Raw genomic sequence first — 15,612 nt, forward strand, 5'->3', positions numbered from 1 at the left:
TCATGGAACCTATTGCTAATATTGTTGATGAAAATGCTGTGCCTGAAAAAACTTTGCTTGAATACTTTGCACCTATTTCATCTAATGCTCCTTCATGCATTGTTTTACCTACAACTTCTGCTACTCATTTTGAGCTTAAACCAGCAATCATTCAATTGTTGCCATCTTTTTATGGGTTAGATAGAGAGGATCCTTACATGCATGTCAAAGATTTCTTAGAAATTTGCTCAACATTTAAATTTCAAAAATTTTCTGATGAGTCGGTCAAACTAAGATTGTTTCCTTTTTCATTAAAAGACAAATCAAAAGCTTGGTTAAATTCCCTTCCCACTGGGTCTATAACTACTTGGGATCAACTTTATAATAAATTCTTGTTGAAATTTTTTCCGATGTCTAAAACTGATAGTCTAAGGAGAGAAATCTCCGAGTTTTTTCAAAAAGATAATGAAGAGTTTTATGAATGTTGGGAAAGATTTAAAGATTTATTATTAAAATGTCCTCATCATGGTTTTGAAAAATGGAGACTTGTAAAATATTTTTATGATGGTTTGACTCCCTCTAATCGTCAAATGATTCAATCTATGCATACTGGAAATTTTTTAAAATTTCAAGGACAAGAGGCGTGGGACGCCCTTGAAGATTTATCTGTCAATTCACAACAATGGAATTATTTTGATCCTAGATCTAGGTCAACTAATTCACCAAAAAGAGGAGGAAGGTATGAATTAAAAGAAGAATTAGACTTAAGAACGTCCTTAGACAAATTAGCGAGAAAAGTAGAAGCTTTAGCCATAAGCCAAACTATAAACTCTCCAATTCAACCTAGAAAAGATGTTTGTTCTATATGTTCTAGTCCTTGCCATAATGCCCAATCATGCCCTTCCTACCAAGAAGCCTTTTCTGAGGAGGCCAATGCTCTTCATTCTTATGGGAAACCAAATGATAGCCCATTTTCGTCCATCTACAATCCAAATTGGAGAAACCATCCAAACTTTTCATGGAGACAAAACCAACCCCAAATGAATCAAGGGCACCAATACAACACGCAAAACCAAGCTCATGCCCCACAAAATCAACCATATCCGCAACAAAGAAAACCTTCCTTAGAAGATACTTTACAACAATTTATGCAATCCACCCAACAAATCCTACAAAATCAATCTCAATCAATTACCAAACTCGAGACACAAGTAGGACAACTCGCCACTGCTTTAGCTGATAGAGAAAAAGGAACATTCCCTAGTCAACCTATCCCTAATCCAAAAGGTCAATATGAGATAGGAAAGTCTAGTCATAATGGAGAAGTCAAATCAATTTCAACTCTTAGGTCTGGAAAGAAAATTGTCAAACCCGATTACATACCCGAGGTTGAAAACGAAAAAGAAAAAGAAAAGAGTCAGCCTTCTAGTTCTAATCTCAATGACTCATCAAACAAAGAAATTCCAATCCATCCTTTCATTCCAAAAGCCCCATTCCCACAAAGATTGCTTCCAATTAAAAAAGGCGGCCAATATAATGACATCTTAGAAGTTTTTAAACAAGTTAGTATCAACATCCCTTTCTTAGATGCCATTAAACAAATTCCTGCCTACTCCAAATTTTTAAAGGTTCTTTGTACTGTTAAAAGAAACACTAATGTTCCTAAAAAGGCGTTTTTAACTGAACAAGCTAGTTCCATTATTCAATATAAGAGTCTTGTTAAATATAAAGATCCTGGGTGTCCCACAATTTCATGCATTATTGGTGATCATTTTATTAACAAAGCTTTACTTGATTTGGGTGCTAGTGTAAATTTATTGCCTTATTCTGTTTATAAGCAACTTGGTCTTGGTGAGCTAAAACCTACCTCTATAACTCTTCAATTAGCCGATCGTTCTGTGAAAATTCCTAGAGGCATTATAGAGGATGTTTTGATAAAAGTTGATAAATTTTATTTTCCTGTTGACTTCATTGTTCTTGATACTCAACCTGTGGAAAATATGCATGCTCAAATTCCTATCATTTTAGGTAGACCATTCTTAGCTATATCTAATACAATCATAAATTGTCGTAATGGTGTTTTGAAATTATCTTTTGGAAATATGACTGTTGAATTGAATGTATTTAATGTGGTTAAATCTGTTGAGTGTGAAGAAGTGCATGAAGTTAACATGATAGATAGTATTTGTGAAGATGATGGAAATGACTTATTTGATTTTTGTGAAAAATACTTTGGTATGAACTTTCATGTTGATGACTTTAATGATGATGTGAATGCTTTGCTAGAGCCTATACCCTTAAATGAAACCAAAGTTGAACCTTTTTCACCCTTAGATCATGTTCAATCAATTTCTGAGTCTCCAAAGTTAGACCTTAAACCTTTACCAGAAAATTTAAAATATGCTTTTTTAGGAGAATCTGAAACCTTACCTGTTATCATAGCATCTGCTTTAGATAAAGAACAAGAAGATAAATTGTTAGACGTCCTTAGAAAACATAAAGAAGCCATAGGTTGGACCATTGGAGACATTAAAGGAATTAGCCCATCCATATGTATGCATAGAATCCATCTAGAAGAGAATGCTAAAACCTCTCGGGAATGTCAAAGAAGATTAAATCCAAATATGAAAGAAGTAGTTAGAGAAGAGGTCATAAAATTGTTAGACGTAGGTATCATTTACCCTATTTCTGATAGTCAATGGGTTAGTCCAGTTCAAGTTGTGCCTAAGAAGTCTGGGATCACAGTTGTTGAAAATGAAAAAAATGAATTAATCCCTACTAGAGTACAAACGGGGTGGAGAGTGTGCATAGATTATAGAAAGTTGAATAATGTTACTAGAAAAGATCATTTTCCATTACCTTTTATTGATCAAATGCTTGAACGATTAGCTGGCCATGCATATTATTGTTTTCTTGATGGGTATTCGGGATATAACCAAATCCCCATTGCCCCAGAAGATCAAGAAAAGACTACATTTACATGCCCTTTTGGGACTTTTGCCTATCGTCGCATGCCTTTTGGATTATGTAATGCACCCGCGACTTTTCAAAGATGTATGATTTCGATTTTTTCTGACATGGTTGAAAGATTTCTTGAAGTATTTATGGATGATTTTTCTGTGTTTGGTTCTTCCTTTGATGAATGTCTGCATCATCTTTCACTTGTTTTAATTCGTTGCAAAGAGAAAAACCTTGTGCTTAACTGGGAAAAATGTCATTTTATGGTTAAAAAAGGAATTGTTTTAGGTCATGTAATCTCATCTGATGGAATAGAAGTTGATAAAGTTAAAGTTGACCTTATTTCAAAACTTCCCCCACCTAAAACTGTGAAAGAAATTAGATCATTCTTAGGCCATGCCGGTTTTTATAGAAGATTTATAAAAGACTTTAGCAAAATTTCTCGGCCTTTATGCCATTTACTTGGAAAAGAAAATGCTTTTGTCTTTGATAATAATTGCCATGTTGCCTTTGAAAAATTAAAAAATTTGTTGACTACTGCACCCATTATTCGACCTCCTGATTGGAAAATACCTTTTGAAATAATGTGTGATGCTTCTGATTATGCTATAGGTGCTGTCTTAGGACAAAGACTTGAAAAAATACCTCATGTAATTTACTATGCTAGCAAAACTTTAAATGATGCTCAATTAAATTACTCCACAACCGAAAAAGAATTGCTTGCTGTTGTTTTTGCATTGGAGAAATTTAGATCTTATCTGTTAGGGTCTAAAATTATTGTCTATTCTGATCATGCTGCATTAAAATATCTCTTGTCAAAAAAAGATGCTAAGTCTCGTTTGATCCGTTGGATCCTGCTTTTACAAGAATTTGACTTAGAAATACGTGATAAAAAAGGATCTGAAAATGTTGTTGCTGATCATTTATCTAGACTAGTTGTTGAAACTATACATGATTCCACTCCTATCACTGAAACTTTTCCTGATGAACAATTGATGCATGTTTCTTCATTGCCTTGGTATACTAATATTGTTAATTATTTGGTCACTAAAGAGATACCATCTCATTGGTCTAAGCATGATAAATCTAAATTTTATTCTGAGGTGAAAAACTTTATTTGGGATGATCCTTACTTGTTTAAATACTGCCCTGATCAAATAATTAGAAGATGCATTCCAAATTGTGATCAATCTAAAATCATATCTTTTTGTCATGATCAAGCATGTGGAGGACATTTTAGTGGTAAGAAAACAGCTGCTAAAGTTTTACAATGTGGTTTTTATTGGCCTACTATCTTTCATGATACATATGTTTATTGTAAAGCTTGTGAACGTTGCCAAAAGTTAGGAAGTTTAACTAAAAGAAACATGATGCCTTTAAATCCTATTCTTATTATTGACATATTTGATGTTTGGGGCATTGATTTTATGGGACCATTTCCTAACTCTTTTGGTAATCTTTATATTCTTGTTGGAGTCGATTATGTATCTAAATGGGTTGAAGCTATTGCATGCCACACTAATGACCACAAAGTTGTGCTTCGTTTTTTGAAAGAAAATATATTTTCCCGTTTTGGTTCACCACGTGCTATAATTAGTGATAACGGTACTCACTTTTGTAATAAGCCATTTGAACATTTGATGAAACAATATGGCATTACACATAAAGTCTCAACACCATATCACCCACAAACTAGTGGTCAAGTTGAAGTGTCTAATAGGGAAGTTAAGCACATTTTAGAAAAAACTGTGAATCCAACTAGGAAAGATTGGTCCTTAAGACTCACCGATGCATTATGGGCGTATCGTACTGCGTACAAAACGCCCATTGGCATGTCACCCTACAGACTTGTGTATGGGAAGGCATGCCATTTACCTGTTGAGTTAGAACATAGAGCCTTTTGGGCAATTAAGCAGTTAAACTTTTCTTTAGACAAAGCAGGTGAGAAACGAAAGCTTCAACTAAATGAACTAGACGAAATTAGGAATGATGCATATGACTATTCAAAAAAGTATAAGGATCGCATGAAATTTTACCATGATAAAAATATTTTGAGAAAAGATTTTTATCCAGGTCAGAAAGTCCTTTTATACAACTCTCGTTTGCATTTATTCCCAGGAAAGTTACGCTCTAGGTGGTCCGGTCCTTACATTGTTCGTATTGTTTTTCCACATGGAGCTATTGAAATTGAAAATCCTAAAAATGGTGATATATTTAAAGTTAATGGACAAAAATTAAAACCATTTTTAGAATTAAAATCTGATGAAGTGGATGAGATACTCCTTGAGGACCCTGTTTACCATGCTCTTTGATTCCTGTGTGATCTTGATAACTTGTGTTTTATTTGTATTGTTGTTTTATGTGTGATTTAATTTTTAGTTATATCTTGTTCTCTCTTCGCAATGCACAATATCAAGGTACGACCATTCTAAACCTTACACTCTTGTCAATTTAATTTATATTTATATTTTGACACATTGAGGACAATGCTTAAATTAAGTTTGGGGGTATCGAGTTTTATTGTGTATGTTTGTGTTTTATTTTTTTTATGTTTTATTATGTATGTTTTGTGTTTTATTTATGCTATTTATGTTTGTTTGAAAAAAAAAAAATTATTTATTTATATGTTGTTGTTTTGTTTTTTTTTTAATTTGTTGATTTTCATAAAAATTCAAAAAAAAATATATATATATATTTAAAAAATAAAAATAACAATAACAAAATTTTGGTGATATTTTTCATTTTCAATGATAAAAATTCTGATTGAGTTTGAAATTAAATCTCTTAAAAATATGAATCATTTTTAAGCTTTGTTTTTAATTATAGGGTCAATTTTGCTTGTAACAAAAATTATATTTTTCATAAACACTTTTATTTCCTATAAGTTTAAGTGAAAAATAACTTTAATGAAAACCTATTTTCTAAAAGCAAAATTGACAATTTAATTAATTACATAAGCTTAACTTTTATTCATAATAATTTATGCGAGTTATTTTCATTGTGCAATTTTTGAGAAAATCATTTTTATATCACCAATAAAAAAAATATATATATGTGTATTTTAATTTTTCTTTTGCTTGAGGACTAGCAAAACTTTAAGTTTGGGGGTGTGATAACTCTACAAAATAGAGTTATTTTACCATATTTTATGTGCTAATTATTGCTTAATTCTTGAGTTTTTAATTGATTTATTAAATTTTAAAGTAATTTTGAATTTATTGGGCTTATTTTGATTTTATATATATTTGTACGTTTTTATAGTTATTATATTGTAATATCTTGTAATTTAATTATTTGAATTATTATTGTGTGTTTAGTGGTAAAAATAAATGCATATTTATTCAACTTAAGTGTCAAAACAAATTAAGTTTAAATTAATATTTTCTTTAAATTAATGAGATGTATTTGTATGTTGAAAATATTTATTTGAAGTTAATTTATACTATTTTATAGAAATTAATTTGTATTTTTTTTGCATTTTTATTTAAAGGAAATCAATGATAGAAGTGTTATTTGTGAAAAGAAGGCAAAGAAAATGGCATAGAAGCCCACTCAGCCCAGCTTCACAGGCCCACGGACTCAGCTCCATTCTCCTCTGCCCAGGCCCGGCCCACCTCCAAGCAGCCTGCCCTCCAGCCGTACGGGCCCAAGCACCCCACTTCTCCCAGCGCCTGGCATCAACCTGCCGAGACTCCACCAAATCCTTCACCCGGTTGTGCCACTTCAGCCTTCATCAATGTGCCAACAAGTCACCAGCCAGCCTCCTGATGCTTGGCTCATCAAGGCCCACGCAAGACCCAGGCCCGGCCCAAGTCCCCAGCAGTCTCACTGCCCAGCCGTACACTGCATTCACCAAAATCCTCTTGAGCCCATCAACATACTCTTTTGTCCCCTATGTCAAAATGCCAACCTTTTTACCCTTTTGTCTACACACTTTTACCCCAAAATCATCATCACTCCTACAAATTACCCCTATTTACCATCTTATTATTAATTTAATCAATTTACTTAATATTAAATTGGTTATTTTAATAATGTCACTTTGGCTATAAATATGGAATTTCAAGACCATTTTAGGGTGCTTAATGTTTTTGGTTACCATCTTTTTCTCTCATTTTCTCTCTACCATTCTCTCTTCCATTTGGGTTTTTCAAGAGCATTTTGCAAGTATGTATGTCTTTTATTTTGTAATTTCTACTCTAGTTATGTGCTTCTAATCTTTTTCATAAGATTATTAAGATCATGATGAAGCAACTTGTAACTAAGTAATATTTATGTTGTATGTTGATTTCCCTTGTAATGCAACAAAGTCTATGGATTTTTCTTCTTCATATATTTCTTTCATCTTAAATATCTTGTATTTTAGATTGTTAGAACATATTTACACTTTGTACTTCATTAGTGCATAAACATAATATTCTTTGTGTAAGATGTGTCATTAAATTGTACACATCCATGCTTAGAACAAAAATATTATGTTTTGCTTTATAAATAATGTTCATTGATTTATTTGTTATTTCATTAGATTGATTTACACTAAATGCTTTGAAATTATAATTTTGAAAAGTGAAGAAAAATCCTATCTTTTTATAAGAAATTTGTGTTTAAAATTATAAATCTTTTTGAAAAAGGATAGTTTAAATTATTTTAACTATCACTAACACTTGGGAATCAATATACTAATAAATATTATTAAACTTACATTTTGTGGATTCTAGTATCTTAATAATCTTTTCTTTTAACACTTATTTTCAACTCATTATTGGTTTATTTTCATTATCTTAAATAACTTTATTTTTCAATCTTTTATTTTATGTTCATAATATTAAAACTTATCAATCTTTGGAACTAGGTTAGAATTTATTACTTTTGATTTAAAATAGTTTCATTTTCGATTTTAGACAACTCCTTTGGGTTCGACATCATTGCTTACGATCACTATTCTATATGGACGATTCGTGCGCTTGCGATATATAAATTTTTAAACATACCCGTTATGGGTCCATCACCCATCCCCATTCTGACTTTGCCTCCTTCTATCTTTCTCAAAGTGTCTACTGTCAAAACAGTTGCTAATTTCATGTTCATTTTTAAGCCAAGGGCCATAATATTTAACAGGGGACCCCATTCTATCATTCACATAAACCACCGCATTTGTGCACTCCTTCTCATCATGCCCCCACCTTCCACAACCATAGCATATCAAAGGCATATCTTCAAACCGCAAATACACCCATACCTTCTTTCCTGCAAAAGGGATGAACTTTCCTGAAAAAATGCCAGTATTGATAGGAAAACTAACCTTCATTCTAGCATAGCCATTAAGCAAAATCTTGTCATTGTTTGTCCATGGTAGCTCCAGCACTTTCCTTGCCATATTACCCAATCTTTGCACATTGTTTTTATTCAATGCCGATGTCAGGATCCCATAGCACCTAACCCAACAGGGCACCTCATTCAGAACTGCATCATTCCAATCACCGGAGGAAGGCCACTCGGTGACCAACATAAATCCTCCATTATATTTCCATATTGCCTCCTTACAGATTCTTCTCGCATCATTCAGACACTCAAACGTCAATCCCACACATGTACTACAATCATCATTCTTCAGTATCTTAATCTTCCACTTCGTAGACACACGCCACCTTCGACAGAAAACAGTTTGCAAGAACTTACGCCCGCATCTCCTTTTGGCAAAGACGCAACCAACCACAGACTTGGAGATGAAAACCTCATGTTCATCAGAGCCTTCACCCCAATCCTCTTCTTCGTCTGCTAGATCAAGAACCTCCCTAACTTCCTCCTTTTCTCCAGAGTCGACAACTAGATTGTTTGCCATGGTGATAATACTATCCAATTCGATGCCAAGATTTGCCATAGTTGCTGTTCAGAGAGAAGCCAGAAAGTTTCAGACACAAGAAAGCCAAAAGTCACTTTGGACATGCAAAGAGAAGCTCTACGGGTCACTCAAGGGACCATATGGTGCCCTATGTTTAAAAGGATATAAGTGTTGAATGTGTTTAGAAAACCATTTTACAAAGAATTTTTTTTAAAACATCATGTAAAGATACTATATAAGAAAATATATATTATTTTACCAATCACTCCAGAATTATAACAAGATAATGAAGAAATGAGAATAAAATGATCATATTAAATAATAATAAAATGACCAAACTTCTTATAAACTATGTATATATTATAACACTTCTAATGATGAGGTAAAATGTCTAATTCTTTATAATATATAGAAAAAATTGTTAAATAGACTTTCAATGGGTGATGTTAAGCAATATTTATTTACCTAAATGAATAGTATTTCTCAATATGTAGTGAAATACTATTCATCAAGCTATAAATATTTTATTATTTTTTTATAAACTTTTGTATATATATGATTGTGATACTATTATATTTAATTATTTTATTTCTTAAAATGAATAAAATATTTTTTTAAAATAGAATATTTAAATGATATATAGAAAAAATAGAAAAGCTGATGTATGGTAAAATATAAAAGTTTGAGGTAAATTATAAAAAAAAATATGTTTTGGTGGTATATTTTGTAATACACTTTCTCTATAATATTTAGCTAAAACTCACAAAAACATATTCCATCAGCTCCTTTATACATATATTTATAATAGCTACGCACAAATTCCAATTAATTGAAATCTACATTTACATATCATTTATCTAATATTTTAATATTATTATTTTTCTTTATAAGCTTTCCCTCTCCCATTTAGTATATATATTTATTTATTTTTCTTTTTCAATTATTTTATTTTACTTTAATTAATAAAATATGTTTAAATATATAATATTTAAATGATGTAGAGAAATATATAGAGAAGCTGATGTATGGTAAAATCTAAAATTTAGAGGTAAAATAGAAAAATGTGTGTTTTGGGGATGTATTTTAAATGATGGAGTAGAGCATCCATTAGGAGTGCTCTTACAACATATCTCTTCTATATAAAATGTGTAGATAACATAAATTATTGGTTTTGATAATTTATTTTGTTAACTTTAATATTCTAAATATTTAACTAAATATACTTTTAAAATCAATTAAAAATAAATATTTATTAATTATATTGATATAAATTCAAATATTATTAGATATTTATGAATTATATTAATATAAATTCAAATGTTATAAAAAAAATCATAAATAATGTTTTGATTTAATTTTTTCTTTCATATATAATATTTTTTATTTATTTGAAATTTATATGATACAAATTTAATAAAAATTATTAATAAATTCTGTAAATAAAACTAAGCAAACGTGCATTAGAAAATGTTTGTATCTAGTAAGAAAAAAATACTAATATTAGGACAAATCAAAGTAATCAAATGATATTTTATTTATAGACTAAATGTATATTACCCACAATGGTTTGTAACCATGTGGTGGTTCGACTATAAAGATTTTTGTCAATTGTTAATTAATGATTTATTTTGATAAATATTAAATTAAAATTTAAAAGAAAATCACAAAATAAAAAAATGGAAAATTAGAAAAAGAGAGTGTAACCTCCATCTTATTTTTATTGTACACATATAAAGCTTGAAATCGTTCATGTTATTTTAATGGGTATAATTATAGAAATAAATAGTCATATATATAATTAATACATTGAAGTTTCCAGCGAGGTATGTAAGTGAAAATAAATTGAAGTAGTGATCAGAATTTAATTAATTGGCGTCCATGCATGTGATGTTAAAGAAGATAACAATTAATGTCACAAATAAATAGTACTGATAAATAGTCAACTCATTTATTATTTTCATTATTTTTTTAAAATTTTCATCTTTATTTTACTTACCACACAAGAAATATTACTACTTTTTTCTTCTTCTTTTGATGAAATTATTTTGTCACACATTTAAATAATTATTTTTCTTAATTTAAATAATAATTTTTTATAACTTATACTAATTATATTATTTATTATCTACTTAAATTATTAATATTTTTTAAATATCTAAAATATTATTCATTCATATAATTAAATAATTAATCTCTTAATATAAATAGCAGCTGTGTAGCTAACTATTATAGTAATAGAATTATTTAATTATATACTAAGAATAACATCTTTCGTGTAATGCTAAAATGTTGGTGCAATGCTGTATTTAGCATATTTTACATAAAATATGACTCTAATGGTGTTTCAAAAAATGTGTCAAATTTGACACATGCTTAAAGTTGTGTCAAATTTGACACAAAATATAACATGAGCCAAATTTGACACATAAATAAATATTACTTTTTTATTTAACATATTGTCATTAATTATTATAATTTGGTAGTTGACAATTAATAACCAACCATATATCATTTTTTAATGACAAATTTTTTGGAATACATAATTTGGATAATAAAAAAAATTATTTTTTGTATGTTCTCAATAAATATTAAATGAATTATTGGCTTTATTTGTGTTAATTTTCATCTAGTGCATTGGAGCACAATTGTAAATATTAGTCCAAATATAGTATTAACTCATATTTTGTGCTAAAATTGACATAAAATTTACATATTGCATTGGAGATGGTCTAATTTTAAAACAAATAAAATTTCTCAAAAATAATGAGTAGTCAATATAATATTCCTTTTGTTCCTGATAAACTTAAACGAATAATAATTTTAATTAAATGTTGGGATATTTACAATTAAAATTAGTAAGTAGTCTGTAATGTTATATTTAAGTGACTAAGGAATTTATCTATGACAAAAATTAATAAGTAATCTGAAATGTTGCATGTGTCACTGAGTAGCTTTATTTATTCTGGGACAAAAGTCTTATTTTACAATAATTCACTAAGGCGAAAATCAATAAACAATCATTTAGATTGAATAGAGAGTGACTCACATTCACATTAAACTGATATAAAATGTGGCTTTTGGTACCAAAAAAAATTACTTAGTAACTTAAATATAATATTTCAAACTAGTTACTAGATTTCACATAAAAAATCCTATCACAAATTTTCATTAAATGTTTATTTCATAACAACTCAACAATAAAATATTATTTTCATTAAATAATCATTATTATTTAATTCCATAACTACTTTAACATTTATTTTTCTTATTTTATTTTAAAGAAACTACTTACAGGAAAATCTCGGGTGTATCCCTAAAAAAAAATACATTGGTGCACCATTCTTTAGTTTTTGGCTCAAAAAATACTTTTGATGCAAATTGTTTTTATAATGGTATATATTGTAGTTATTTAGAATATTTACAAATTTTTAATAAATTCTGAATAATTTATAGTATCAAAAATAATTACACATGTAATAAACTATTTTAATTTTATTTTTCGGTATTATAAATTATTAAAATATTCTAAAATTTGCAAGCTCACTATCATCAAAAAAAAAATTTATCCCGAAAATACTTCCAGTTCAAAAAACAAGAGAGGAGGTGTACCGGAAAACGACTCGCTACTTTATTATATATATTATTATTACTACTATTCCACCGAATCAAAGGACAAGTTGGTACTTACACAAAGTTTTGACCATATTTAATAAGAGTAACTATTATATAGTTTGTAAGGAAGATAGATTTGTAGTCAGAATCAACGGTTACTAATTAGAGTTTTTTAAAAATTAGAGAACCGAAATAATGAAAAGATGTGCATGTATAGAGGTAAATGTCAGCTAAAGTTAGGTAAAGGGTTCGTACTCCCATAATGACTAGTCATATTGTACCCAAACCACATCATTAACCATTTTTTATCATCAACAACAACATCATTTATTATTTTGAATTATTTTTTTCATTTATCATCAACAAAATTCCTGCAAAATGTAGCAGTTTTCAGATCAATATTCCCATGGAAAACAATAATGGTAATGGGTGAAAAATACAGTTTTTTTGGTTTCTTCTATATATAATATATTAATAAAATTTTAAAAATATATTGTAAGGGAATTATCTGGTGTGCACTCCTTAGTACTTTTTTGTTCGGGAAGTATTTTCGGCGAATTTCTTTTTTAAGATTTTGTACATTGTAGTTATTTAGAGTATTTTGCAAATTTTCATAAAATTCTGAATAATTTATAGTACTGAAAACTAAGTTTAAAAAAGGTTATTACATACGTGACTAATTTTTTTTATGCGCGTGGAAGGTAACATGTTTGAACCTTATTTTCAGCATTGTAAATTATTCAGAATTTTCTAAAAAAATGCAAGATGCTTTAAATAACTACAATGTACACAGCTATAAAAAAAAATTACTGAAAATACTTCCCGAGCCAAAAACACCAAAGGTGCACATAAGAATTTACATATATTATAATAGTTTCAAAATTTGAAAAATATTGTAATATAACCCGCTGATTGATTATAAGTATATTCTAATAGTATTACTCTACTTCTCTCCAAATTATAATTATTATTATTTTTGGATGAAAGAAAAATTACTGAATAAAGAATTATACAAAATAATAATATATACATAAAAAAAAACTATTTTACCAAAAACTCTAAAATAAGTTTAGATTAGTCTTTATTAAAATGAAAATTGTTAAAATAAGGTCAACTTGAACACCGTACACGTTTAAACTCATAATCAGATTTATAGTAACCAGTGATCCGTACGTACACTTGTATCTAACCCCACATTCCCTGACAACTCTCTGAATTTGTTTTTGGAGTTTTAAAACTTTTTTCTTAAAAATGTAATTTTAGTCTTTAGATGCTCTTGATTTGATTTGATTTGACTCAAGTTTTTTTCTCATATTGTTTTCGAAATCCATGCACAGATCTCAATTAAAATACAGCAAAACTTTGAATAAATACATGCAAAATAAGAAAGAGAGAGAGATTTGTAACTTGTCACATTAATTAATGCAATATTTTTTTTTGCTTCATTAATTTCTCTCACAGGGTAATAATAATAACATCCCAACCTCAGTGAGGAAAGTTTTACATCAACCATTTTTATACAAATTGCAAAACCCATTAATATTTTCTCAAATGGGTTTCTCAAAAGTTAGAAAAAAAAAGTCAAAAAAAAGAAAAAAAAAAAAAAAGAAAAAACCCTCCAAATGGGGTTCCAAAACAAACCCACCTAGCTTTCTAGCCACCTCTCTCTCCTCCAAAAAAAAAAGGAACAAATAAATAAAATGAAAAAAAAAAAAAGATCAAGAGCCCTCTCCAAAAAATAAGAAGAAAAAAAATAAAAGAGAGAAAATTTAAAAAAGATGAAAAAATAAAAAAAATAAAGAGAAGCCAAAAACGCAAGCTTCCTCTTCATAAATCATCTTTTTCTTTTTTCTTCTTCTTCTACTCTTTCTTTTTTTTTTTTTTGGGTGTGAAATTACTTTCTTGACCTTGTCATTTTCTTTTCATTTCAAATATACCCCCATTTCGGTACGTACTCACGCACTTCATCTGAGCATGGAGGTTAGAGAGCGAAAGACCACTTCTTCGCAGGGAATGGTGAGACCCATCTCGTGATCGAAGCCGAACTCCTCCTCGGCTCGCCGGAGGAGGGTTTGGAACTCCGGGTGAGTCAGGAACGAGATGGGAACAATGTACCTCGTTCTGTTCTCGCCGACGTAGACTGCGAAATGACCTTTCGGGACATCGAGAGGGAGACCCTCTTCGTCGCTGTAGCCATTGTTGTTGATGTTCTTCTTGCCCAAGCTCGAACATCTCTTCAGGATTTGCTTCAGTACTGCGGCTTGAGGAAGCTTGTTCGGCTTTCTAATCGCCATTTTTGGAGATGTAAAGCTTAAAAAAAGACTTGAGTTTTTTTTGAAGAGAAAACGAAAGAGAGAGAGAGAGAAGAGAGGGACTAAAGTGCAAATAGAGAAAAATGGATGAAGATGGTGGTGTGGTGAAGAGGAGTGAAGAAGGGGGTATTTATTAGGAGTAGGAGAGAGAAAGAAGAGGGTATGATGACGTGGCGCGTGGGATGAGTTAACATACCACGGGTGTTTTGGGGTACGTGCATGCGTGGCAGGGTTCAGTGGGAGCCAGGCCCATTGGGTTTTACTCTGTTGGGCCCTGCAATGACATTATGGGCCCTTTGTCATGTATGTTAGTTAATACCCTTTTAAGCTTTTAGTTAGGTTTTATTAGGATTATCTTGGAATTTGATATTTAAAATGAAGCTCGATCTTGACTAGGACTTTCTAATAATGCTGTGCTGAATACCACTTTACTAGTTTTTTATTCTATGTGCCATCAAAATCTAAAATTTATGTCAATAAGAACCATTGTCTTGAGTTTTGTCTCTTGAAGAGACAAATGTTGTGATATGTTTTGATCAGTTTTAGTTATTGTATGATGCATGATTAAAATAGTGATCGATGACTCATGTCAAATGTGTGTTATACGGATAAAATGAATGTTCTAAAGTATGTTCATAATAGATGATATATTATGTACTTTATTTTATAAGTTTTTTTTCCAATTTTATTAAGAATAAGATAAAGATGATTAAATGGGTCAGATATAATAACATGATTCGAAACCAATACAATATAAATGAGTTTCGGTAATTTCTCAAGATGCTTTATCTTGCTTCTTGTTTAAATTTATCGTTTCTAGGGTGACCCGCCTAATTTGAGAATGACATGATGGCAACCTATTTATAAATTACATACTTATTTTGATTATATTAATAATTTTAAAATATA

General features: G+C 29.8%; 1 protein-coding gene and 1 non-coding gene across 2 annotated transcripts; both read right to left on the bottom strand.

Annotated features, from left to right (window-relative positions):
• Positions 1–404: 404 nt before the first annotated feature.
• LOC133787288 (small nucleolar RNA R71) lies at positions 405–511 on the bottom strand. The gene has a single exon (XR_009872318.1). It is a non-coding gene; the product is annotated as a small nucleolar RNA R71 (small nucleolar RNA).
• Positions 512–13,798: 13,287 nt separating this feature from the next.
• Positions 13,799–14,803, bottom strand: LOC133781861 (protein SMALL AUXIN UP-REGULATED RNA 51-like). The gene has a single exon (XM_062220970.1). It carries the CDS (start codon positions 14,683–14,685, stop codon positions 14,356–14,358), a length of 330 nt encoding a protein of 109 aa, XP_062076954.1. The 5' UTR covers positions 14,686–14,803; the 3' UTR covers positions 13,799–14,355.
• Positions 14,804–15,612: the final 809 nt, after the last annotated feature.

The sequence above is a fragment of the Humulus lupulus genome, chromosome 6 (genome assembly GCF_963169125.1).
Source record: "Humulus lupulus chromosome 6, drHumLupu1.1, whole genome shotgun sequence".
Lineage (NCBI taxonomy): Eukaryota > Viridiplantae > Streptophyta > Magnoliopsida > Rosales > Cannabaceae > Humulus > Humulus lupulus.

Bases quoted from the DNA above. Each gene is read 5' to 3' on its own strand.
- LOC133781861 (XM_062220970.1), bottom strand. From the start codon at position 14,685: ATGGCGATTAGAAAGCCGAACAAGCTTCCTCAAGCCGCAGTACTGAAG.